Genomic DNA, 25,944 nt, shown 5'->3' on the forward strand with positions numbered 1-25,944 from the left:
TTGCACTGCCGGGTCCCGTCAATCCACCTCTGTCAGACGAAGGCAGACCTAAGATGCTGGCCCAGCGAAGAATTTCCTTCCCAGGTCTTTCTTTACCAGGTCCGGCTAGTGGACGCTGGCCCGTCGACGGTGTACAGCGCGTCGTCCTCCGTCAGCCAGATGATGGGTATGAGAGGTCCCGGGTTTCGGCACCAAAATGTTAGAGATTTGCTCACTCCAACTTATTTTGCAAGAACCACACGGGAGACAGGCAAGTTCTTTTAGACACCTGCAGGTGGAGAGTTCACTCGCTACAGGAATGAAATCTGGAGCCTCTCCCAACTGCAAAGGCATATTTATTAAGAGAAAGAGTGGGGGTAAGAGTAGACTGAATAGGAAGCCCTTGTGCTCTAGTCAAAACAGGGGATGTTTTACGACCTTGTGTAGGATGAGACAAGGTAGGTTATTTATTACCGGTTGCATTCCAACATAATCATACGATAAGGATAATTTGATAAACCCTAACAGCCACTACCATTGCAAAGTTTGGTACATACAATAAAAGGACTTGGATGGAACCCAAACGTGACACAATTTGGTGATTTCAAAATTTTTTACAAAAAAGTATTGGTTGGCCTATGTTTTTTTTTTTTTTAAACACTGGCCAACCTAATGGTTTGAACTGGCAATGACGCAACGTCAATGGTTGAAAAAAGACTTGGGGGGGGAACTCTTGTCAAGTGAAAATAGATCCCAATCCCGACAAAATCTCGAGTCAACCAGTTTTTTTTAATGAAATTTAAGGTTTTGGTTGTAGTAAAAACAGCATTGACTCAAGTCTTACGTCAAGGGCTAATCACAGAAACGGTTAAGATTTAAAAACATCATAAAGACAGTCCCGACGCCTGTGTGCATGCAACAAAGTCACTTTTAATTGCGAACAAGGTGAATGGACGAACATGTACACTTATTTACAGGTTGCTTGTTTTCCCCCCCTGGCCCGCCTCAGAACTGCTGCACAATGAGCTTCATCTTGCCATCGTACACAAACCTGTTGGCGCGGAAGGGCTCGCTTTCATAGAACGATGACAGGCTGTGGATGTTGATCTGACGAGCCTAAAAGACACGCTTAACTTAGGGTGGGGGCGGGGACATTGTGCACTTTTCCCTTAGATTTTTTAAAAAAAATTTAAATGCTGCAGGTTTGAGTGGCGTTTGGGTATTTCAGCTGACGGTTCAGAAGCAGCCGCCGGCACTCTTGCTTACCTTGTCATGCAGGTCCTTCTCGGGTATCTCCACAGCATCATCGCGGACTCCGTAGCGACTCCTCTGGTAAGAAACGCGCTCTGCCGCCAGCTGCTTGAGGATGAAGATCAGCAGCTCGTTGTTGTCCTTGCGGTATGCCAGGTAGCGGGAGAAGGTCTGTCGGCGGGGAGGGACGAGTGCAACATTGTTGAGTCTTTTTTAGTTGGCTAGCTCGTGGCGGCATAGCGCTGCCTACCTTGCGCATGCTGCGCATGACGCTGAACTTCTGCGTGTCGATGAAGCTCTCGAGCATGATGCGGACAGCCATGTTGACGTCGTCCTCTATCACGTAGTCGCGCAGATGCATCTTTGCGTGCGCCTCCGCCATGCGGATCATCGACTCGATGTGGCGCACCGTGATTGGGATGCTGCCCGTTGCCTGCCGCATGAATGGCGTGCGTGCGTTAGTGCCGTACATGTGCACGTGGATGTGTGCGCGTGCACGTGTTTCACCATAGACTCCTTGCGCAGGTCACTGTAGATGCGCGCCACCTTGTCCTGGTCCATCTGGTTGAGTTTGGGATGAACCTGCAAAGAAGCGTCTATCAGCTACCGGCTGCGTGCCACATGACTGAGGGCTTGAGGCTCCGCCCACCCTGTCCTTGGCGTAGATGATGTACTTCCTGAGCAGCTCCTGAGGGATTTGCGCCACGTTGGACGAGTTGGGTAGGATCACCTCTTCCGAGGCTGCTTCCTTGTTGCTGGGGTGGTGCTTGACGTGGGAACCCACCACAAAGCGAGCCAGCATCTCGTCCTGCACGGGCACCACGCTCGTCATTGTTGGTGAAAAATAACCAAAACTGAAAATAAATTTGTAAAATGCAAAACTGCTTTGCAAAAAAATAAACGCAAACTGAAACTAACTCCAATGACAGCCCATTCACGCCGGCTTCTTGGCCTGATTTCAGTCGATGGATTGATTGTGGTATCCTGTATTATATGACACTTTTTTTATTATTTGAATCTTTCAAGTGACAAATAGGCATCTTACGATGGCCAATTCTTGTTTTCATTGTGCGTGCATATGAGCGACAGCATGGAACGCGTTGGGCTCGAATGCAAGCAGACATGCAAGGAATAGTTGCTTGTGTGCATGTACCTGCACAGGGTCCACTGTGTCCCGGACCACGCACAGGACATCAAAACGTGACACAATGGGCTCGCTCAGGTCCACGTTCTCGGCAAAGGTCAGTGAGGGGTCATACCTGCCGCCTGGAAGAACGGGTTTGCTGGTCGTCAGCGTGCGCACGAGCAGGCGGGCGAGCGAGCAAGCGCCCTACCGATGGGGTTGGAAGCAGCGATGACGGTGCATCGGGCCTGCAGTGAGGTGACGATGCCCGCCTTGGAGATAGAGATGCTTTGTTGCTCCATGGCCTCATGGATGCTGGTGCGGTCGGCGTCGTTCATCTGCATGAGCGTGCGTTAGCCTTGGTGGGAGGGAGGCCGCCAGTGCTATGCCAGCAACCACGTTACCTTGTCAAACTCGTCGATGAGGCAGACGCCGCGGTCGGCCAGCACGAGCGCCCCAGCCTCCAGCGTCCACTCGCGGCTGACGGGGTGCCTTTGCACGTAGGCGGTCAGGCCCACGGCAGACGCACCCTGGCCTGTGGTGAACACGGCCCTGCTGGCCACCTTCTCTACATACCTGCATGAGGGAAACCGCGTCATGGCAAGCCATACCCCACATCAACCCCGGTCTGTCCTACTTGAGGAACTGCGACTTGGCTGTCCCGGGGTCTCCGCACAGAAGCACGTTGATGTCGCCTCGCACCTTATGCTTACCGCCTGAAACAAAGGCCGGCGGTAAAGGGTGCCAGTGAGACGGCATAGTGCTGCAGAAAGGGTACAGCGTGACTGTTACCAGGATTCTTGGGCTCGCCTCCGAACGCAGCCACAGCGAGCGCTCTTTTGATGCCCTCGTGGCCGTAGATAGACGGCGCGATGCTGGCGAAGATCTGGACAGACAACGCGGATTTTTGCTTTTTAGTCGCAATACACTAATTGTCATGAAAACTGGCCGCTGATCGAGCAGGCGCCACTTAACGGCAGCCAGTTTCTCTCCCTCCCTCACCCTTTCTCCAACGCACTCGTCCTTGGACAGAGCCACGATGGCCTTGACGTCCTCATCGGTCAGCTCTGCTATGGCCACGCCCTCGTCCCGGCGCGCTACGTGGTTGGCCAGGATGATGGTGGCGAAGACCGGGAAGCCATTGGCCATGTTCAGAGAGCCATCGTAGTTGTTGTGGTAGACGCCCGTCAGCTCCTGGGAGTGTGGATGACTTTTTAAGCAGGCCCGCTTTGCAGAGGCGGCCCGCGCCATCACTCACAATCTCGTCTCCCGGCTTGCAGCTGTCCACCAGGTCGGCCAACAGGATGGCGTCTTTGGAGCGTGGCAGACGGCCGGCGGCCACCTTGCCAGGACTTTCCTGGATGGTGATCCTCTGATAGTTCTGGTACACAGTCTGAAGGAAGCCCAAGAAGACTTACCGGGGTGAGGCAAAGCGGCGTCTAAGCAGCTCAAGAAAGAGCCCAGTGGTGGTGGCGGCGCTCACCTCCTCCATGTTAATCTCAAAGGGTCCTTGCGACTGGCACTCGGGACATGAGCCCGGTTTGACCTCCTGGTTCTGGGATTGGAAAAAGGGTCCCAGTACAAAGTTGCACTTGTTGCAGTTGTAGCGAACCAGGGCCAGCTGCGGCAGCACGCCGGTGCAGCTGCTCACCACCCCACTGGTCCGGATCAGCTGGTTCAGGTGGAGCTGCCTGCAGAGCAGACAAGGCGGGAAATGGCAACAGGCCAACAAAGAGACATGGACCGGACCCACTGAGTTGCCCCGGCCGCCTTGCTCCTAGAGCCCCTGCATGCGGCGGCCCCCACCTGAGGGAGCGAATCTCCTCCACCAGCGGCAGGTTGCAGATGCGCACGTAGATCTGCTGGGCGATGCGCTCGTATTTGGGGTACATGGCCAGCACCACCTCTTTGGCTGCCTCGTCAAACACCTGAAGGAAGGGTTAGGGTTGGAAAGTAGGAAGAATGGACAGCAGGAAGAGAGCAAGACAGCAATGAAGCAAGGAAAGAACAAGCGGCTTACATTTGAGCGGTGAGCCGGAGGCGAGCCGTCTCTTCCGGTTTACCTTCAACATCTCGGTGGGGGCTTCAGGCAGGAAGTAAGCCAGTACGTGCTCTCTGGCCGCCAGGTCCTCGTAATTCACCGGCAAACTCTCTTTGTTCTCTGTGTACACACGCCAAGGTCACTCGATTTAACACAATCGACTCAAGTGTGCCAACTTGACACAAAATTCGATGGGCAGATATTTATCGCGGTAACGCAAAACCTGTTGCAAAGCAGTCACACGCGATGGGTGTTGATTTGAAACCCCCGCCACCAATTCTCCATCTTTTGAATATCGAGCAGTGTTTTGGCAGAACTTATAGATTTTTATTTTTCACTCCGTCTCCAAATACTCATCATGGAAGGGCTTTACGATGATGAAGACACTTACTATAACTTCAGGGGGCAACAAAAAGTCTTTCATTTTTGTCTTTGCCACTTGGAGCAGCACTTAAGCTTTCAAGCTTGATTGGAAACGCACGAATTTTACGTTTGCTGCAGAGGAAAGACGCTCAGAGACAGTTGTTTGAGAATTCTACATAATTTTATAGCCCAATACCTGTGAAATTAATAACGCTCAAGATAAAACTAACAAAGCTAAAACTAATAAAGCCTTTATAAAAATAAATAAATAAATCAAGCAGCAAACCACAAACTCATGCGGACCTATTCAAACTTGAAATTGCATGCACGGTGGGTTGGCCTCACCTTTGCACATGTCGCTGATCTTCTCCTTGAAGACGTTGCGGCCGCTCTCGTCCACATGCGTGCGCAGAAAGCTCTTGAAACGGTTGTAGATCTCCAGGCGTGGGGCGGCCATGGACACCCACTCCCTCACCGTGTGACCCTGACAAGCAGCGGGACGAGGCGGTTGAGTGTGCCGAAGGCAGGCGGCGCAGGCGGGGGCCCACCTTCATGTCTTCCAGGTTTTCGATGCTTTCGATCATTTCCTCCTCCTCGCCGTCGGCCGCGCCCTCGGCCGCCCGCTCGGCCAGCCGCCGCCGCCGCGCTACCGGACGCTCGGCATCCTCGTCTTCGCTGTCTAAGTAACCAAATGAAAAACGCTGACAAAAAAATCACACACCCAGACATAAAATAACCACAAAAACTAAACCCAAGCGCGGACCTGACAATACGCGGTCAACGTCTGCCCTACCCCAAACATGAATTACAAGCAAGTCGAAAGTAGCGAGTGAGCAGGTGCAGCACGATGTGTCTGACCATAAAGCAGGCCTCTCCTGAGGCGCCCGCTGAGGCCCCGCTCGCGATCACGCCTCCTCATGGCCTCTTCAGCAGCCGCCCGGGCTCCCGGGGACAGTTCAACCAGGTCCTCCTCGTCCACGTCCAGACCCTCTGCCTCGTAGTGATCCAGCGCCGGGATGGCCCGGTAGTCCCTGTAACAGCGACAACGGCGCACGTGACCACAGACATCTCGGCAAACATAGCAAACGCGCGCCCGTATAATTCCAGCAATCAAAAATTACCATTGGAAGCCACAAATCACAATATGCTCAGCTGGCCCTGAATGCACCGACCCGCAAGCCTTTTTTTAAAACTGATGTGGATTTTTTGCTTCAGGTGACACCTCAAACACGACAGCACGATGGCATCGGGAGGCTTCGCTTAGCCAAAAGGGGTGCCAAATCATCACCTTTTCGCATCCTGGCTCCCAACCACCGAGTCGAAGTGAGTTGAGGATTTTTGTGCTATTTCACCTATTTCTGACATCTCAGGGCCATAAAACTCGGTGAGCCAAGGTACGTAATTTGGACAGCGGTAGTGCTGCAACACCCTTTTAGATAGTTCTAAGCATTTCAAAGCTAGTGGTGGTGGTGGTGGTCTTGGGGTGGTGCTAACCCATCTTCATTTTGCCTAAGTTACAATGCTTGACTGGGAGGAGCCTTATTTAGACAAAAGTGGTGCTTTGCCGCAACCTTGCGGTAAACTGCAGCCAACCGCAAACCTTTCAATTATCTGTCGATGTGAGCAAACTGTGGCGGCGGCGCTCCTCACCGCTCCATCCCGTCTCCGATCAGCTCCTCGCCATCGCCGGCCTCCTCTTCCTCGTCTGTGGGCAGGGCGACGTCCCCAAACAAGCCCTCGGACTCATCCTCAAAGGGGGGCAAGTCTCTGCCAGGGCTGGAGGTCAGGTCCCCCCTCCTGGAAAGGGGATCGGGGCTGTCCGCGGCCATGTGCTGCGGCTCAGATGAATCCTGTCCACGCAACATGTATTATTAGACACAAATCAAGGAGAACACACACAATTTCCATGTAATTGAAGTGTTGTATAATGAAACTATAACTTTGTTATATGATTTTCTATTCTTCTTCCAACATAATGTTGACTTAAAAGTTTCAAGTTTTTCATGTAACATGATGCTAATTTCCCCAATAGTCTAATCAGCTATGGACTTCACTTTTGGGAAAATTGCATGTATTTTTACTGTTCAACAATTTGGGGGTAAATCCTCATTATGATCAATATTTAGCCTGTATTTGAATGATGGTTGGTGGAAATGTTCTTTTCTGGCTTGATTTTATTAACTCGTAGGAAGGATAAAGGCACTACCACGTAAACGCCACTAAACGACCCCAAGCGATACTGTCCACCTTGGACCAACTTTGCGCCATTTGATTCGACGACAAACTCGCCCAAACTCCACTCGGCGAAACATAAACACGTCACACGTCGCCCTCGTCCACGCCTGAGTCTGGACCGCGTGTAAAAGAGACGAAAACTATAACCAAATCTAAAGTAAAAGGAGAAGACTGAAAGTAACTCACAGCCATTATGCTTGTTCTCCTTGCGTCCTCCCGAGCTTCTATACGCCAGACCTTCACTTTCCCGCCAAGCCTTGTCACGCGGTACAGAAAGCCCGCGAAATGTCATGAATATTAGAAGAGATTACCTCTGATTGGTTGTGGCGAGCCAGAGGAGGCAGGCACCCGGAATTTGTCGTTCAGACATATTGCATCTGCGCACCATAGCATTCCAGTTCTTTTAAGTGAATTGAATCTTTAGAATCAGTTCACTCAAAAGAATCATTCACCGAATTGTTCGCCCCCCCCCCCCCCCCAAACACTGATCCGTTGTTGAATGGGAAAAGCAAGGCAACAGTCACCCCACTCGGTTGTGAACGGAAATTGCGTCAGACTCGTTTGTGAACGGGAAATTGCGTCGTTTTCCCGGTCACACTTGCACATCGTCACGCGCACAAGACAGGCGAGTGTACCATTATCCCTCTGACTCGTTCTTGAACGGGAAGTTGCGTCACTGAATCCGAGTCCCTCCTCCATCTAATGTTCGTTGCTGATTGGTCGTTCGCGAAGATTCACTAGTGAGTGACAGCATTGCTGCTCTCCTTGCCGACACACGTTTGTGAGAGCTCAAATTCCCTGAGAACAGATTATGCTTTTTTTTGTACAATCGCGTGTCAAGAATATGTATTTGACTACTTGCTGTTTATATATAGGTTTATTGCACAATGCACACAAATATAAACAATAATAAAATACTGAAATAAAGATACTGAAACAAAGACATTGGTCCATTAGGGGGCCTCGTTACACAATATGCCTACATTTGTTTTACCCTAACACATCACGTAAAACACGTACATATTATCATATAAAGCAGGTAACGGTTAACCAAATGTCTGATTTTTATGTTTTCATGCGCAAAAATAAAAAAGTTAAAAACCAATCAAACACCAGACAAGTTCTAAAATAAAAGTTCGTTAAAATAATAAAAGTAAATTTAAAATCAGCAACCTAATGTGAAATTGCAGTAGATATATTAGATAACAATATTTAGACGTATATGTTCATACACGTTACTTAAAAACTACTGTAAGTATTATAAAGATTTCCCAGAGAAGCACAACCTCCCCGCTGTTGCGTACCGGCGTATCCCTTCACGCAATAAAGTTAGCCGTTAGCTTGGAGAAAACGAGCACGAAAGAAGTGGTGTTTCAGTGAGTGGTTCTTTCTGTCCTTGGCAAATGGTAAATCTACATTCTGGCTTACATAGTTCACGTTCATTCGCTGAATTGCTCACGCCAGGAGACGCAACACTGATGACTGATCCGTTGATGCACGGGAAGGCCGTTCACTGACTGACTCGTTCGCGAACGGGAAAGTCAGCACTCGTTCTCTCACTGATTCGTTCTCGGCAGTTATCTATTCACTGAAAGGATTCGTTCTATTGAACGAATCGTTCACTCACGAGCCAACACGAGTGCACAACATCCACAACAACAAGACGCCGTGGGAGAAAACGTAGGATATGCGATTGTGAACTGGGCTTGTGGTAGGAATACATGCGTTACATATTAAGATTGTAGATTTTTGTTCAGTTTTGTTTAATGTTTTTTTTAATGGCTCCATGTTTGAAATGAAAACTCAAATGTAAACATTGTCCTCATTATTTCTCCTCCTCCTACTCAGCGACATTAGCAGGAATGAACTGGTCTCTCTTCTCAGTTGCAACAACTTACATTCCCACATTTGCTTAAATCTGTAAGTTTGATGGGAAGCATACTCTCAAAGGTTTACCTTGTAAACAAAACGCTCGCAGTTTCAGTTCCGCCTAGCTCACGCGCAAAGGCTCATGGGCTGTAGGAATAAGGTGGGTTTTTTTGTTTGTTTTTTTTAGAATTTTTAACATCCGTTTTGGGGCACTTGTCCCAAAATTGTAGGTGAGCAACTGCCACGATGACTTTTTCAAGCCTTTCTTGTTGTTCAAGAACACCGGACAGGTGCATTTTGGTATAAAGCCCCCCACCCCACCACAAAAAAAATATTCTTCTGACTTTAATTTGAAAACAACAAGAAAAGCATGAACACTATAGCCACCAGAAAAAAGCAACTGCCGTTTGGAAGCCCACTCACTTCCTCTTGAACCTGTTTGACCCACGCACACACAAAGAAAAAGCAGAAGATGAAGCAGGACAAGAAAAGAAGTTGACAAAGATATACAAAAGAACAAACCTGGAGCCTCCCGAGCGCTTCCGGTCCAAACCGAGACATTTCCTGTCTGTGAAGGACGGCCTGAGAAAATACAAACGGTGAGGCGTCAAGCTTTTGAGCGTGTAGTGCAAATAAGGCCTGCGTAAGAAATAGAACATCGGAACGTGAGGCATCAAGCTTTTGTGCATGTAATGCAAATAAGGCCTACGTAAGAAATAGAACATCAGAAGAGGAGTATAATTTAAACCAAAAAGTTCAAAACTGTAAACTCTATAACGGGCATGGTGATTGAGAACGTGAGCAACTGTGGCATCTGAGCATTCACCCACCTCAGCTAAATGGAGCAGGCGCCAAAATGCAATCCGACACACCAAGTATTCTTTTCTCCAAGCGGTCAACTACTTTGAAGCTTGCAACACGTGCACGCATTTCCATATCATAAAGTGACAAACGTTCAACAAAGACGCCGTGCCCGCACATCATCTGCACAATCGCAGGTCTTGCTCACGTGAATTTCTTAGAAAGGACGAACCGCCCCAAATCGGTTTGGCATGTCCGTTCCAGCTTGATATAAGCTCCCAAGCGTTGGCATATTTCATTTGGGCAGTTTTGTCCTTTGTTTTTCTCCACCAGGAGGCCCAAAAGAAGGCTCCAAAGCAATCGTGTGAGAAGTCCCAATTAAAACGAGGCACCTCGAACGCTTTGTCGGCGCAACATTCGTACCATCCAAAATCGAGAGAGTTCTCACCCAGCTCGGTAGTGTTTGAGGGCTTTGTTGCTGACGTTGATCAACTCTTGGTCGAAGGCGGACTTTCCTCCTTTTGCCGCCTTCAGATTGGCTGTATACACAGACATGCACGCACGCGAGTGAGTCGGGCGCACCAGGCACACGGAGGAGCGCTTGTTGGCTTTCTGACCTTTAAGGGGCACCATGTCACGGTCCTCATCCTCGGCCATGGCTCGGGCTCTCTTGGGCCGGCGTTCGCGCTTGGCGGCTCGCTCGGCGAACATTTGAGCCTTCAGGATCTCAAATTGAGCGCGCTCCTCCGCCTACGAGGCGCAAATCACCTGTCAGGGCACACCTTCTCGCATACATACAATTTGAGCACACGCCAAAGGCCCCGACCGTCATGTTTTTCTTCTTGCTGTCCTTGACAAACTTGTTGCGCTTTTTCTTCCCTCGCAGGGCCAAGTCGAAATCCTGCAGCGCCTTATTTACTACACGCACATGTGACACACAATTTGGTTAATGAGCACGCTCTGTTCTGCTGAACGGCTGGTGGCACGCTATAGACTGTTACTCACTGCGGCTCTGTTTCCTTTCCTGCTGTGTCTGGAACCAAACTCGCCGAGTGTCGTCGGAGGCAGAGCCATCCAGACGTTTCTGGGCCACACTCAACTCCAAAAACACACACACAAAATTGAGCCACAACTGCGCTGGGAAGAAGCAAGTCTGTTTTCAGAGTTGATGCCGATATTGATCAGTAGTAGAAAACTTCACACATTTATTTGGGTAGAAGACCGTGTGAAACCCCCTCCGCCTAAATAGTTAGTGTGCGACTGTTTGCCGTAACATCTTATTCGATCGATGACGCAAACGATGACGTTGGAACCAATCACAGATCTGGCCTCTAATCCAAACTATCTGCCGTCTATAAACAAAGACTGAAGTGGCACGCAAGGCAAGTAAAAAAATCCTGTGGCATTTTGGGGGGGGGGGGGGGATTGAGGTACTCAAATTAGGGTGCGTACCTTGGCCTCTGAGGCGGCCATCTCTCGGTCTTCCTTCTCCAGCCTCACCACGGCCTCTACGTCCTTCTCCAGTTTGGAAATTAGGTCTCGGAATTTGAGGATGACGTCTGCAACGGCCGCAACGCAGTTTTTCACAAGCCGGTGAGCCAAGGCAGCGCGGCGCGTACATGCGCGCTTACCTGAAGGAAGCACGCGGGCCTTGACAGTGCTTCTGGCTGACTTGACCACTTCTTTCAGCGTTTTCCTTTCCGACTCGCCAACCAGCGACACGGAGCGTCCTGAGCGTCCCGCCCTGGCCGTGCGGCCCACGCGGTGGACGTAGTGCTTGACGGTGGACGGCATGGTGAAGTTGATGACCTGATAGGGACGCAGAATGAGCGTGTGTGAGCGGGTTGAGCGCGTGCGGACGGCGCAGGAAGGTAATTACCGTTTTGACGCCGTCAATGTCCAGACCTCTGGCCGCCACGTCCGTCGCCACCAGGACGTCGATCTGGTCGTCTTTAAAGCGCCTGCGCAAAGTTCTCCCGTCAGCTTGTCTTTGAACAAAAGGCTTTTGGACAGGTTGTCAAGTTTGGCTTCACCACAAGATTCACTTTCCAAGCTAGGCAAAAGTGTGGCTAATCACGGCGACCCGTCGATAAGCTGGGATCTTGAAATCAGATCGGAGGGTAAACGCGCACTCAAATCAGCGGCCAGCACTTCCCGGGTGAGGTGAGGTACTTACCTGAGGTTCTCCAGTCTCTGGTTCTGGCTGAGCTCCCCGTGCAGCTCGCCAGCCTTGAGGCCCATGAGACCTAGCAGGATGTGCAGTCTGTGCGCTTGCTTCCTGGTCTGCGTGAAGACCATCACACGGTCCTGGAAGGTTCTGGTGAGCAGAGCTGTGACACAAGCGTGACAAGTCAGGACAGGAAGGGAGCGTCGGGTTGGGCACGACACGACGACAACTCACCCGCCACCACCGCCTCGCGGTCGCCTTCGCGGTTGGCTCGGATCCGCACAAACTCCTGGCGCAAGTATGGAGCCACATCTGTGTTGCTGTTCACGAAGATTCTGACGGGCTGTTTGAGCGAGACAGCTGCAAGGTCCTTCACCTGAGGATGCAGAGAAGCTTCTGATTGAAAATGTCTAAAAAATTTCCTTCGCGGTCCCGCATCAACGAGCCAACTTGAGATCTGATTCATTCATTGAATTGAATTCACTTTCGCGCGTGCAAATAAAAGCCACTCGGGGCATAGCCCAACGGAATGCCAGACAGGTGCACCAGGAGGCAACTTGGCCAGACCAGCGCTCTTATTTCTCAACCCGCCATTTTGCACCCGAGCGCGCCGCCGACTTTGTTCTGGCTTTGCATCTGCCAATGTGATCTTGATTCAAGTTTCTTTTGTCATCACAGTGTAGCTTTACTTCAAAGTTGTCTAGTGTTGAAGAAAAGTTGTATGCATGGAGGCACTAATTGAAATCAAAATTGTATGCTTTTTTTCCCCTGCCAGTTGTGACACTAAATTTGCCCATTTCCCCGAAAACAAAGCTGGGCTCCAATTCTGAATCGTCTGCCTCCTTGGCTGCGTCTAATCCAACAAAACGCACGGCTCTCCCTCTACATCAAACAATTGTTCCGGGCGCGAGTTCACCTCTCAACTCAAAGCCCCCAAACCGGCCGCGCAACGGGGTTCCATTGAGAGTGAACAGGCAGTGGTGAGTCGCTCGCTCGCTGGATACCTCCTCGGTCATGGTGGCGGAGAACAACATGGTTTGTCTGTTGTATGAGCACAGCCTGATGATCTCCTTCATCTGCTCCTCAAAGTACTCATCCAGCATCCTAATGAGCAAACCAAAAACATTTGAGGTCAACTCGCAGAGGTCGCTCGTGAGCGTGCGTTTGCCCGCGGCCGCGCTATCGATTTAGCATGCTTGGAGAAAACAAAAAACATCAAGCTTTCAACAAACGCCACAACCGAACTGCCACGGGCCATCGAGCCCAGCCGCCTTTGGTAAAGCGATGCGACTCTACCTGTCGGCTTCGTCTAGAATGAGGATCTCAATGTGCGTCAGCTCAAAGCTGGGCGCATTGTGCAGATGGTCGATGAGTCGGCCCGGGGTGGCGATGAGGACGTCCGGACCCGCTCTCAACGCCGCCTCCTGAGACTTCAAATCCAGACCGCCTGAGAGGATGCCCAGAGGGGAAGAGGTCAGAGCCGCCTACTCAGCCCAAATACTTGTCCGGAAATATTAGACACACGTTTCCCAGGGTCTTGAGCCAGATTCTATCAGTGGCAAAGTCACAAGCAAAGAACAACCGGATGCAAACAGAGCACTTGGACAACTGCTCCAAGGGTTTAGCTGCTTCTTGAAATGCTTGTCAAACAATATGATCAGGGCTCCATTTTGACACCTCTAAGGAGCCTAAGATGGATGCCTCTACTGTGACACCGTTGCTGCATTTCTTTAAACAACAATAACGGCCTTGCCGGGAATAAAACGCACATTGAATGCAAACAACAAAATTGATGACTTAAGGGGCAGACGCACCGACAGCCAGGCATGTTGTGACGGAGGTGAACTGAGCAAGCTGCCGCGCCACCGAGTGAACCTGGATGCCCAGCTCTCGGGTCGGGACCAGAACCAGCACCCGGGTCACCTGGGACATCGTACCGGGCTTGTAAACCAAGCGCTCCAAAACCGGTAACATGAAAGCGGCAGTCTTTCCTACGGCCGACAAACAAACCAACCAAAATGAGACGGGGCCGCGGGCAAGTTGCAGCTGACAGGGAGCCGGTGTACCTGTGCCCGTAGCGGCGCAGGCGCAGAGGTCTCGGCCCATTAGCCCCACGGGGATACACGCCTTCTGGATGGGGGTGGGGTGCTTGAAGCTCAAGGCCGCAACGGCCTGCGGGAGGGGCAACAACCGCCAGTCACTCACAGGTACACAAATGAAGGTTGAAAAAGACAATTTCTTGGTAATTGTTTAGATAGTTTCTCATCTAATATAAAAGCTTTCTTTTCTTCTGAGTTTTTGTTCTCCCGGCGTAATTTCTTTTGCATTTTTTCCTGTAGTTACACCCCCACATTGCTGATGTAAAAAAAAATACATAGGCCTCATCACATTGGTAGGCCAGTCCAAGATGGATGATGAATGGCGATATTAGAACTTCAAACTACACTTGACAGGGTTCGTCACCCGCAGATTTTCCTTTTATTTATTTTTTTCTTTCTTTCGGTATTTGGTCTTACGTATGCCAGACCTGGCATTGGCTATTCACCACGGTTACCTTCAGGATAGGTCTGGACAGGTTCATGTCATCAAAGGTGAGCGTGTCATCAAACTGCGAGGCATCTTCGTGGAACGACTGCGCCTGAACACGCACAGAGGCATCAAACACGTGTGCGCAAATTTGTCAACGGCTGCCCTGGGAACTCGCCAACAGAAGCAAGGTGCAAAACCTCCCAGTTGGCTGTTAGGCAAGCGCTGCCAAAAACAAGCGCGCAAGAACGTTGTCCGTTGTGCAGCCGTCTCTATGGATGGACGGCCGGGGCCTCGACACAAAGACGTGGCAAGGCTTGGCCCTTACCATGATGACAAGATAAGCCCCTGCTTTCCAATGCTCCTAGTGGGCCTTGCTTACCTCCCCCTCCTCATCGGACTTCCTCTTCCTCCCGCGACGTTGCTTTTCCCGCAGCGTGTCTGCCGGCACAAAACAGGAAGTCAGTTACAAAGAGAAAAATAAAAATAAAAATAGCCTCACCTGCTTGGATGAGAACCTCTTCGTCGGCAGAGTTGAACTCGTACTCGGCATCCTCGCTATCCTCGGACTTTGCATCCCCCTCGCCTTCGGCCATTTCTTTCTTCTCCGCAGAACCTTCTTGACCCGCAGACGCCTTCTCCTGCCCAGCGGACGGAAAGTAGAACCTCCGTCGCCAGGAAGCAGAGGCTGAGCCGACGGGAAATTGACGGCTGACATACCTCTGCCTTCCTCTTCTTCCGCACCTTGTCAATCTTCTGGTCCAGAGTGGTGAGACTTTTCTGTGCCCCACGTTACAGCAGCAGGAAATCAAGTGAGATTTAAAAAATAAAAACGCACACTCTGCACTTTGTCTGCAGCAAGGCTTGCGTTAGCTTGCTACGTGAATAAACTTGACTTGAGAATTGAGGGGAAACAGAGCCCAGTTTGCAGCAGACCGACTGTCCATTATACAACACAAGTTGTTTGGGGGGGGGTTAGGGTTAGGGTTGGGGGGGGGGGGGGGGGGGTATAAACTTGAAATGAAAACCCATAAAGGGCTGGGGGTTAAAAAAAACAACACAATTTCAGGGATGAAGGGCCAAATAGCAACTTTGGGGGGGGGGTTAGGGTCAGGGTTAGGGGGGGGGTATAAACTTGAAATGAAAACCCATAAAGGGCTGGGGGTTAAAAAAAACAACACAATTTCAGGGATGAAGGGCCAAATAGCAACTTGCGGCCCAGGACTAACACATAGGACATGACTTACAAACTGCTGTGCACAAAAGGTTCCTTGCAATTGCTGCCAAAAGAAGCCGTTCAAAACATGTGCGCGGAAAGGAGCCCACGGCCGCCAGAATGCAAAGAGAGAGGGCGGTGGCGCAGAGCTTGATGTCTCCCCGGGCAAAAATTGCACAACTTGCAAGCAGTCAGCCCGTAACAAGCTGGCGTGTCTTCGTACCTTCTTCTTAAGCTGCTTCATGACGTCTGCCACGGCCCAGTCATCGCCAAGGTCCCACGCATCTTGTTCTCCAAACACAAAGTTGCGGTCAAAGTCTCCAGCGCCCTGGCTGCCAAACTTCTTCTTCCGGTTCAGGACGATGGGTTCTTCCTGGAAGGTACCCGCAAGTCCATCACAACTTGGTCACCGCCACCAAACGTTCGGCAACCCATTGGGCGGTCTTGTCAGCCGTTCTCCAACAATCTTTTGGCTGTCCAAACAAAACAACTGACGTCCATCCAAGGACGAGACCTGGACTCTTCAAAATGGCAAAATATTTACAATTGACACAATTGGGCAAATTTAATTTAAATAAAGTCTCAAATGATTAGTCTTGTAGCACATTCATCACTAAGAATTTGTGACATCCAAATCCATTTGTGATGAGTGCGCTACAGCAGGGATCCCCAACCACCGGGCCGCGAACCGATACCGGTCCGCCAAGCTGCACAATTTTTTATTTATTTATTTTTTTTAATCGACATTCACTTAAGTCAGGTCAAGACGCTCGTCCCGGTCACGTGACATGTTTCCCCAGTTGAGTCCGCAAAGCTAGCAAAAATTGGCAAGAATTTATTTTGAAAAATATTGGCGATTCTCTCCCAATTACATCCGTCGCTTCAGGTCAAGACGCTTGTCTTGGTCACGTGACATGTCACCTCAGTCGAGCCCGCGAAGCAAGCAAAAATGAGCAAGAAACCAAGATGTTTGGAAAGTTTCTTCGGAAAAGGAAAAAAGCCCAATGAGGAGACGGAAGAAGTAGAAGCTACGACCTCTAAGAAAAGGAAAGCTGCATTTAAAAGAACATTTGTGGAGTCCTACTTAAAATGTGGATTTATCGCCACAGGTGACTCTGGCGCGCCAAGCCCACTCTGCATATGGTGGCGACAGGCTGGCTAACGAGGCAATGAAACCTCCAAAACTGCTTCGGCACATGGAGATCAAGCATCGTGCATTAAAAGATAAACCTTAACCACTTCGGGTGTCATTGTCTCCGTTTACGCCTAGATGGGACCGGCTCGTTTCTGAGAAACAAGCTCAGTGCTCCCACTAATTCAACGTAATGGTGAGTTTTATTTTTATGTCGTTTATACCTGTTTTTATGCCAGTCGTATCAATTTATTTAATCGTTTTTATATATTTATTATAAATGTATTATTTATTTATGTAAAAGTATTTATTTACATAAAGGCCGGTCCGCGAAAATATTTCTGACACGTAACCGGTCCGTGGCGCAAAAAAAAGGTTGGGGACCACTGCACTACAGGACGTCAAATTGTCAAATCATCTCAGCACCCGTTGTTCCATTTCTGTGTGATTGTTTCATCTGTTACGTTTTCTATTTTGATGGTCAAACACATTGACCCAGAGGAAATTTGAAATGTAACATAAGAGTTGGTAAAAGAGTGGAGAAGAAATACAGACGAAATGTGAATAAAAATGTCCACGTAAATAGCAAATAAACATACATGTTGTTTCTTTAAGGAATAAGTCTTTTTCCAATTTGGTTGTTCTCACTTGGTTGAAGTTGTTGAAGTGCGCCTTCCTCGGGAAGAGATCGGCTCCCGGAACCGCCGGGCCGGCCTCCCTTACCTCATACTCGGACTCGCTGTCAGGTTCTTCCGGACTTTGCTCGTCGTCCCGGATGGTTCCGATCAGGCCCAGTTGCGCCAACATAGCGAAAGAACAGTTTGTCTTGCGTCCTTCTTGTTTTCGAATCCTTAGCGGCCAGCACCTTGACCGACGTACACGTGCGGTGAGTCAACAGGAAGTTGTAAAAGTATGCTTCCGGGCCACGCGAGAAGAGCTTCCGGGATTCACTGTTGGTAGAGTTATGGACAAATTGCTGCCCGCGGGCTATATCCGGCCCGCGGGACCGTTTAATATGGCCCGCCAAACCTGAAAAATTGTTTTATGAAACTTCCATGCAATGACTGCGTTTCCCCAGTAGATGGGGAAACGCCCACCCGCGCATTTACTCCCGGAAGCCGTGCCTGAAAGCTCGGTGCACACTCACAAGTGCGCGTACGTACTCAGTAGTACGGACCCGGTTGTGCTCGATTTGGGTCCCCCGTGAGATCTTGTTCCCCCTGCCGCGGGAGCGCGCACGCCTTGTTTTGAAAGCGAAAAACCGATGCCGTACGGCGTCGTACGGCGTCAGCACTATGTTGTTTTCAATAAAAACATGAACTCACGTTTGCGTCAGTCAATTTTAATTTTTAGAAAGGATTATTCTCATTTCATGTCTTTAAGTTCCTTCGAATTCTGCCGTTGAAGCGGGGTGCATTCAAAGACCAGTTGTACAGACGGAACACTCACTCACTTCACCAAAAAGCAACGATATAATTACGTGAGCTCTTTGCATAAACCTCGATGCAAAGAAACTCCTCTTTTTGGGTACCATTACATGCTACAAGCAGTATATATTACAAAGGAGACTTTATACTTCATTGTGATCATCATTCATCCATCCATTTTATTACTCAGGTATTTTCAAAGCACATTAATATTGTTGCATTTATTAATTTGCTTTAAAATGACAGCGCAATATAATTAAAAGCTGACGCTATAGCAAAGTATAACGTGTTCATTTAAGAAAAAGCCACACACGTTTTGTGAGCAAATCTTTCATAACGAGAATGAATTGAGTGAATTGATTTGAATGAATAATTGAGAAGACATTTCAGTTCTGAAGGCTCCTTTTGTCCCAAGCAAAATGACAGGTGGTGGGGAGGGGCGATAAAAAATTGTTACAGGAACTCTATAAAAAATTTCAACCCGTGAGAATTTGTGCCCTCCTCCCATTTTGAGAACGGTGAGTCCTGGACTCCAACTGTACATTTTCTGTCTTCCTGGGGGTCTGTTCAGGTAGTGTTGGATTTTGTCCACAATTTAGGGAGCGCGCTATCTGTGCCTCACGGCAAAAGCCATTGCCAATCAACTGTTATCCAATTTACTCACTGCGTGCTCGTTTGATTTCTTCAGATTTAGGAAAATGCTAAGACACTGAAGCAGAAATTAGACTTACACAGGTTGGTTGAGTTCAATCACAATTCTTGTTCAGAAAGCTGTTTTCAGGAAACAAATACTCGTTACAAATCATTCAAATTCCAAATATTAGCATCATACATAACCATAAATTTTTGATGTTGGCTATTTTTGAAACTAATGTGTAAATGTACTAATGTACAAATATTAGCATCATACATAACCATAAATTTTGATGTTGACTATTTTAAAATTAATGTGTTACATAATATCTGTGAAGACTCTCATGAAATTGCTGTGTGATAAATATCTGTGAAAACACGAAAAATCTTTGGATGAAAGTTTTTGGGACGGGACTCGATAAGCAAGGCTGCTTCCACCCGTTCCGTTTTCGGCGAGTACGGAACGAACTCTAAGCTCTGTAAAGAAAGTGTGACTTTGATGATGTCTGTGTACGAGCTGAAATAAACAAAAAAACAAAAAGTACAATACAGCGCTGGGCCTTTCAAGAGCAGAAAGTCTCCATTCAGAAAAGGCAATGTTCAAGGTTCTTTGATCAGCTTATATTCAGTTGCACATTGTGGGCCGAGATTGACGGGTGATGAGTCTTTGGGGTGGGGCAAGTTCGCCATGGGAGTGGGTGCTGGTTATGGGCGATTCAGTGTGTGTGGGGGCTGTTGTCTTCTATCCCGTCTTTCGGCCTTGGCGATCATCTTTGGCCGAGTCCTTGGCTGGCTCCCTCTGGCACCTGCTGGTTTTATCTCCACGTGACCTTCCTGTGAACATTCTTCTCCAATCTTGGACATACATTGTCGTACCTCATTCTTTCAATTTTGTCATTTTGTACGAAATTATGTTAGCTTTTGGCTGTGACATCATTAATCTATTATTTTTCCCTGACTATGCAAAGTTTAGATACTCCATGTCTTTGCTTACGTCATTATATTCTCAGTTTAATCACGCTTCCAACCGTATCTTTTCTTTGTTAGGCAAAATATTCCCCTCTGTGCAGAGCGTTCAGTAGTAATCGAAAACTGGCGTCTAGCATTAGTCAAAACATAAGATACCATCAAGTACTGAACGGTCAAGACGACTCTAGCCGTGTCCATGATTTAGAGAAAAACATCAGGCATGCATTACACAGTTCCTTAAGGGTCATTAAGCTATTTAGGCAATATATCAAAAGACATTTGTTATTTCAAAGTGCTCAGAAATATATATCAGATCATAAAGTTTATAAAAACCTTTCTCATTACCACTTATCAAAAATGTCTAGTTATGTCTTCTTTATTGATTTGGTGTGTAGGTATAATTATATGCTTAAAATGTTTCTTTTATTGATTTAATATGTGAATATACTTGTCTGCTTATGTACTTTATTCAATGAGGTTTGAGCACATCTGTTTTTGTAGCTAGGCAGGACTTTTTGTATTTTGACCCCATTCCTTCAGTAGTGTGGCAAATTTTAACAGATTCCCTCATTCCTAGGCCAAATTACTGGGGGGGGGGGGACACACATCCTCACGGCGGCCCCATGAGGATATGTTTCCCCCCCCCCTCCCATCTTGAGAACGGTGTGTCCTGGACTCCAACTGGCTCTTTTTCTGCCTTCCTGGGGGTCTGTTCAGGTTGTGTGGCAAATTTGAATAGGTTCCCTCATTCCTAGCCCAAATTACATGGGGGTAACACATCCTCACGTCAGCCCCATGAGAATATGTCCCCCCCCCATTTAAAATGGTATATATGTGTGTGTGTTTAATTAATGAGGTGCACTTCGATTTACATGTTTGAAAAGCTAAACCAATACATATTTTAGAAGAGGGTTACAAATGTTCCTTTTAACTGTTCTATGACTGAGTACTCATAGTGAAGAAATTATTGAATGCATTGTGCAGTTTGAACTTAATAACGGAGAAGAAAAAATAAATAAATGATTTGTGCACTTTATCAATTTCGTTGTCCTTATTTTGGTCAAACAACTTTGTTTCTTAATCATATAGTACATCAAAAATAATAACTTCAAACTTTATTAAGAAATAAAAAAAGCAAAATTTTCTTCAAGCAAGCTTAAAATATTTTGCATTTAATCTCTGTACATGTACACAAAAAAGAGCCTTCGATTAGAGGCTCCCCGACCCATACAAAATGGAACCACCTGCAACACTCGTCACACTGAATGTCAGGCAGGGAACAAGGCGGAGGACTCGGATGCAGTCTTTCTTTTCACGGATTTTATTCCACTAAAAAGATGATCAAAAATACAAATCAAGGCGCCTCTTGCGAGGGAAACACTCGGCAAAAAGTCCAAACAAAAGGTGTCGCACTCGGGCGAGACAAAAAGGGCTATGGGGAACAAGGCACTAACAAAAGGCGTCGCTCTGAGGCGAGACAGAAAGGAAGAATCTTACTAGGAATTCGGATGTCAAGGAATCGCTGGTGGTCGGGACGAGGCAAGACACACTGGCACAAGACAAGGGGAAGACACGGACTAAATACACACAAAAGGGCTGGGACGCAGGTGCTGACAATTAGCGTCAACCACACAGGTGCACACAATCAGGTCTTGTACAACAGAAACAGAGGAAGGAACCACGAACTGAAACGGAAGGGATGCCAAAATAAAACAGGAAGTGAAGTTGCGACACAGACAAGACAGAAATCCGGAAAATAAACGTGACCGCATGACATAACCCCCCCCCCAGGGCCGGATCCCAGACGGCTCAGGAGCCTCAGGGTGAGCTGCATAAAAGTCCTCAAATAGCCCCGGGTCCAAAATAAAACTAGGCGGCACCCATTGCCGCTCCTCAGGCCCATAACCCTCCCAGTCCACCAGGTACTGCCAGCCCCGGCCCCTTCTGCGCACGTCCAACAGTTCCTTCACAGTGTAGGCAGTCCCACCTCCTCCCGTCCGCGGAGGCGGGCGCAGGATCTGGCACCAACGGGCTGTCCACAACCGGCTTGACCTTCCCGACGTGAAAGGTGGGGTGGACTGCAAGGGACCTGGGCAAGCGGAGACGCACCGCGGCCGGGTGCACGACCTTGGCGATGGGGAATGGACTCACAAAGCGAGGTGCCAGCTTCCTGGAGTCCCCTCCGGTTGGGAAGATCCTTGGCGGACAGCCAAACACGTTGACCCCGCCGGTACACGGGCGCCGGACGTCTCCTTCGGTCAGCCATCCGCTTGACACGGTCCCCCTGGCGGATCAGCGTGGCCCGCGCCGCCGACCAGACACGATGACAGCGGCGCACCAAGGCGTGGGCCGAGGTCACCGTCACCTCCGGCTCACTGTCAGGGAAGATCGGGGGCTGGTAACCATACACGCACTTGAACGGTGACATACCTGTAGCCGTGGTGGGCAGGGAATTATGGGCGTACTCCACCCAGGTGAGGTTCTTGCTCCACGAGGAGGGGTTTTGGGAAACAAGGCAGCGGAGACACGTCTCCAACTGTTGCTTGATGCGTTCCGTTTGCCCATTCGCCTCTGGATGGTAGCCCGATGTGAGACTCACGGTTGCCCCTATGAGCCTGCAAAATTCTCTCCAAAACCTGGATATGAATTGGGGACCCCTATCTGAAACAATGTCCTTTGGGAAACCATGAATCCTGAATATGTGGTCCATCATTACTGTTGCCGTTCGTTTAGCGGACGGCAACTTGGGCAGAGCGATAAAATGAGCCATCTTCGAGAACCTGTCTACAACAGTGAGTATGGTTGTTCGCCCATTTGAGGCTGGTAGCCCCGTGACGAAGTCCATGGAGATTTCCGCCCACGGACGCGATGGAATGGGGAGGGGATGCAGCAAACCCATACGGGCGCCATGGGAGTTCTTATTCCGGGCGCAGATGGGACAGGCTGAGAAGTATTCCCTGACGTCTGCCCCCATGGAGGGCCACCAGAATCGCTGCTGGACGACAAACAGGGTTCTGCGCATGCCCGGATGACAGGAGAGTCTGGAGGTGTGAGCCCAATGGACAACCTGGGACCGTAATTGATCGGGAACGAACAGTCCGTTCTCAGGGCATCCACTAGGGGGTGGTTCGTTGCCATTGGCCTGCCGCACCAGGTCTTCGATAGGCCAGGTCACTGCTCTTACCACGCAACGAGGAGGCAGAATGGGTTCGGGCTGCTTGACTTTCGGACCTGGGCTGTAGACACGGGAGCGCGCGTCAGGCTTGGTGTTTTTGGATCCCGGTCTGTAAGACAGAGTAAAGTTAAATCGGTTGAAAAAGAGTGACCAGCGGGCTTGGCGAGAATTCAATCTCTTGGCTGTCTTAATGTATTCCAAGTTTTTATGGTCTGTCCAGACCAGAAAAGGCTGCTGTGCTCCCTCCAACCAATGTCTCCATTCTTCTAAAGCCAGTTTTACCGCCAATAGTTCGCGATCTCCCACGTCGTAGTTCTGTTCGGCTGGCGTCAGCCGTCTGGACAGGAACACGCACGGATGGAGCTTGTTGTCACTTTTGGCTCTCTGGGATAGAATGGCCCCTATCCCTTGATCGGAGGCATCAACCTCCACCACAAACTGTCGTGACGGGTCGGGAAGCGTGAGGATAGGAGCGGAGCTGAAGCGGTTCTTCAGCTCCTGGAAGGCCGCCTCCGCTTCCGCCGACCAGCAGAACGGAACCTTAGGGGACGTTAGAGCATGCAAGGGAGCCGCTGTAGCACTGAAACCTCTGATGAACCGCCTATAAAAATTGGCAAAGCCCAGGAATTGCTGCACCTTTTTGCGGGAGTCAGGGGTAGGCCATTCAGTTACCGCGCTCACTTTTGCCGGGTCCATCTTTACTTTGCCCGGGGCTATGATGAAACCGAGAAAAGATACGGTGTTGGTGTGGAATTCGCTTTTCTCGGCCTTAACGTACAGTTGGTGGTCAAGGAGGCGTCGCAGACAGTCTCGACGTGAGACCTATGGGTCTCCAAATCCGGGGAATAAATCAGAATATCATCTAAATATACGTACACAAATTGATCCAAACAGTCCCTCAGTACATCATTTATCATGGCCTGAAACACCGCAGGGGCATTGGTGAGGCCAAATGGCATTACTAAGTATTCAAAGTGTCCTCGATGTGTGTTAAAACCCGTCTTCCATTCGTCCCCCTCCCGGATGCGCACTAGGTGGTACGCGTTGCGCAGGTCTAACTTCGTGAACACCCGGGCTTGCTGTAATTGGTCGAACACGGTCGACATCAGGGGAAGAGGATACCGTTTTTTTATTGTGATCTGATTGAGGGGGCTGTAGTCAATACAGGGACGTAGGGTGCCGTCTTTTTTGCCCACAAAAAAGAACCCCGCACCCGCAGGCGACGATGACGGTCGAATCAACCCTGCTTGAAGAGAAGCGTCTATATAATCGTTCAGGGCCTGCTTTTCGGGGCCCGAAAGGGAATATAGCCTCCCCTTGGGTATGGTGGAGCCCGGCAGGAGTTCAATGGGGCAATCATACGGACGGTGGGGGGGTAGGGAGGTAGCCTTGGCCTTGCTGAATACCTCGGCCCATTGGTGGTAACACGCGGGAACCCCGGTCAAGTCTGGAGTTTCCGAGTCTGGAGCAGAAGGCACAGAGCGCGGGTTAGATTGGATACATGAATCTTGACAGTAGGACCCCCATCCCGTTATTTCCCCGGATCCCCAGTCTATAGCAGGGTTGTGGCGTTGAAGCCATGGATACCCGAGAATGAGGGGGTTCATTGTGGAGGTCACGACATGTAGTCGTATTTTCTCATGGTGGGGCCCAAAAGACAGCGAGACAGGTTCTGTTATGTGCGTTATCTCGAAAAGTGCCTGTCCATTGAGTGCCTTGGCGTTCACGGGAGTGTTCAACAGTTCAGTTTTTATTCCCCATCGTCGAGCAAATGCCCAGTCTATCAAACTTTCATCCGCTCCTGAGTCTATTAGCACGTCAAGTTCTATATTTTTTCCCAGCTGTGTAACCATGCCCTTGGGGAGAACTCGCCCCGGGGACAGAGCAACAGAGAAGGCGCTTACCTTCAGGGTCCTCCTCACCGGGCAGGAGAGGAGGAGGTGTCCGTGCTCACCGCAATAGTAGCATCTACCTTCCTGGCGTCGTCGTATCTTCTCCTCCTCTGTCAGCTTTGCTCTGCCCAACTGCTTCGGTCCCGACTCCTGGTGCTGCCGATCCCCGTCCGGCCTGGGGCGGGTCACCTCTAGGGCGGAAGAAACGGCTACTGGCACGACGGCGGGGGCGTTCCTGCTTCCGCGGTGCTTCCTCCACTCTTGCAGCCGGTTGTCGGTGTGGATAGCCAGAGCGATGAGGGCGTCGAGATCGGTGGGAAGATCCAGGGGAATTAGCTGATCCTGTATGGATTCGGAAAGGCCTCGGAGGAAGATGTCATACAGCGCCGTCGCATTCCAACCGCATTCCGCGGCCAGCGTGCGAAAACGGATGGCGTAATCCCCGACGGTCTCTTGTCCCTGGGATATCTGACAGAGTTGCCGAGCCTTCTCTCGGTCAGCGGAGATTGGGTGGAACACCGTACGCAGCGCCCCGACAAAAGCGGGGAGGGAGCGACAGGAGATGGAATCCCTGGCCCATTCTGCTGTGGCCCACGTGCGGGCCCTTCCCGTCAGGTATGATATCATATAGGCCACCTTGGAACGTTCGGTGGGGAATTCCGCCGGGGACCTCTCAAAATGCATCTCGCACTCAGTAATAAAGGCCCGGCTAAGACCGGGTTCGCCGGAGTAGCATTCTGGAGGAGCCAGTCTGGCACCGCAGGACATGGGAGCTACGGCAAGGGGAGTCACGGGAGAAGCAGCGGATGGGCTGGAGGTCGCTGCTGGTCCCGCGTTTAAAAGCGAGAGCACGTCCTGCATTTGCTGACCCAGCTTTCCTACCTGGGCGGCGACCGCCCCTCTGAAATCTTCTTGGCTCTTTGCGAGCCCTCGGATCTCCTCGCCCAAATTGCCCACTTCTTTCTGGTGCTGGGCGAGCTGTGAGGCGTGGGAGCGCACTGCGGCGCATAGGTGCTCCGACTCTGCCGAGTCCATGTCTGGCCAGTGTGTACTGTCAGGCAGGGAACAAGGCGGAGGACTCGGATGCAGAGTCTTTCTTTTCACGGATTTTATTCCACTAAAAAGATGATCAAAAATACAAATCA

The 25,944-nt window shown here is 49.8% G+C and overlaps 2 protein-coding genes across 3 annotated transcripts; both read right to left on the reverse strand.

Annotated features, from left to right (window-relative positions):
* Positions 1-889: 889 nt before the first annotated feature.
* Positions 890-7,450, reverse strand: mcm2 (minichromosome maintenance complex component 2). The gene is made up of 20 exons (XM_049734262.2): positions 7,179-7,450; positions 6,408-6,607; positions 5,616-5,788; positions 5,306-5,436; positions 5,103-5,241; positions 4,417-4,514; positions 4,160-4,281; positions 3,837-4,044; positions 3,612-3,746; positions 3,356-3,547; positions 3,146-3,239; positions 2,991-3,069; positions 2,758-2,929; positions 2,565-2,691; positions 2,384-2,496; positions 1,880-2,038; positions 1,738-1,812; positions 1,481-1,663; positions 1,246-1,401; positions 890-1,095 (listed from the first exon to the last, which is right to left on the reverse strand). Exons 1-20 carry the CDS (start codon positions 7,182-7,184, stop codon positions 985-987), a joined length of 2,673 nt encoding a protein of 890 aa, XP_049590219.1. The 5' UTR covers positions 7,185-7,450; the 3' UTR covers positions 890-984.
* A 400-nt stretch (positions 7,451-7,850) lies between these two features.
* Positions 7,851-17,629, reverse strand: ddx27 (DEAD (Asp-Glu-Ala-Asp) box polypeptide 27). Of its 2 annotated transcripts, none has more exons than XM_049734264.2 (21): positions 17,352-17,629; positions 15,795-15,944; positions 15,076-15,135; positions 14,858-14,996; positions 14,738-14,796; positions 14,384-14,467; positions 13,896-14,001; positions 13,644-13,820; positions 13,126-13,276; positions 12,834-12,933; positions 12,064-12,205; positions 11,839-11,992; positions 11,542-11,623; positions 11,294-11,471; positions 11,115-11,221; positions 10,668-10,761; positions 10,489-10,580; positions 10,280-10,412; positions 10,111-10,201; positions 9,384-9,443; positions 7,851-9,296 (listed from the first exon to the last, which is right to left on the reverse strand). In XM_049734264.2, the coding sequence occupies exons 1-21, from the start codon at positions 17,508-17,510 to the stop codon at positions 9,281-9,283; spliced, it is 2,334 nt and encodes a 777-aa protein (XP_049590221.1). In that variant the 5' UTR covers positions 17,511-17,629; the 3' UTR covers positions 7,851-9,280. The 2 variants fall into 2 exon arrangements, with proteins under 2 accessions (XP_049590221.1, XP_049590224.1); XM_049734267.2 differs by having other exon boundaries at positions 17,427-17,628.
* Positions 17,630-25,944: the final 8,315 nt, after the last annotated feature.

Source organism: Syngnathus scovelli, chromosome 11 (genome assembly GCF_024217435.2).
Source record: "Syngnathus scovelli strain Florida chromosome 11, RoL_Ssco_1.2, whole genome shotgun sequence".
Classification (NCBI taxonomy): domain Eukaryota; kingdom Metazoa; phylum Chordata; class Actinopteri; order Syngnathiformes; family Syngnathidae; genus Syngnathus; species Syngnathus scovelli.

Coding starts and splice junctions, on each gene's coding strand:
- ddx27 (XM_049734264.2), bottom strand. CDS start 17,510: ATGTTGGCGCAACTGGGCCTGATCGGAACCATCCGGGACGACGAGCAA. Junction 12,206..12,833: donor CCGCCACCATGACCGAGGAG/GTATCCAGCGAG, acceptor CTGCATCCTCAG/GTGAAGGACCTTGCAGCTGT. Junction 11,993..12,063: donor CCGCGAGGCGGTGGTGGCGG/GTGAGTTGTCGT, acceptor CTTGTGTCACAG/CTCTGCTCACCAGAACCTTC.
- mcm2 (XM_049734262.2), bottom strand. Junction 4,045..4,159: donor GAGGAGATTCGCTCCCTCAG/GTGGGGGCCGCC, acceptor TCTGCTCTGCAG/GCAGCTCCACCTGAACCAGC. Junction 2,930..2,990: donor GCCAAGTCGCAGTTCCTCAA/GTAGGACAGACC, acceptor TCCCTCATGCAG/GTATGTAGAGAAGGTGGCCA.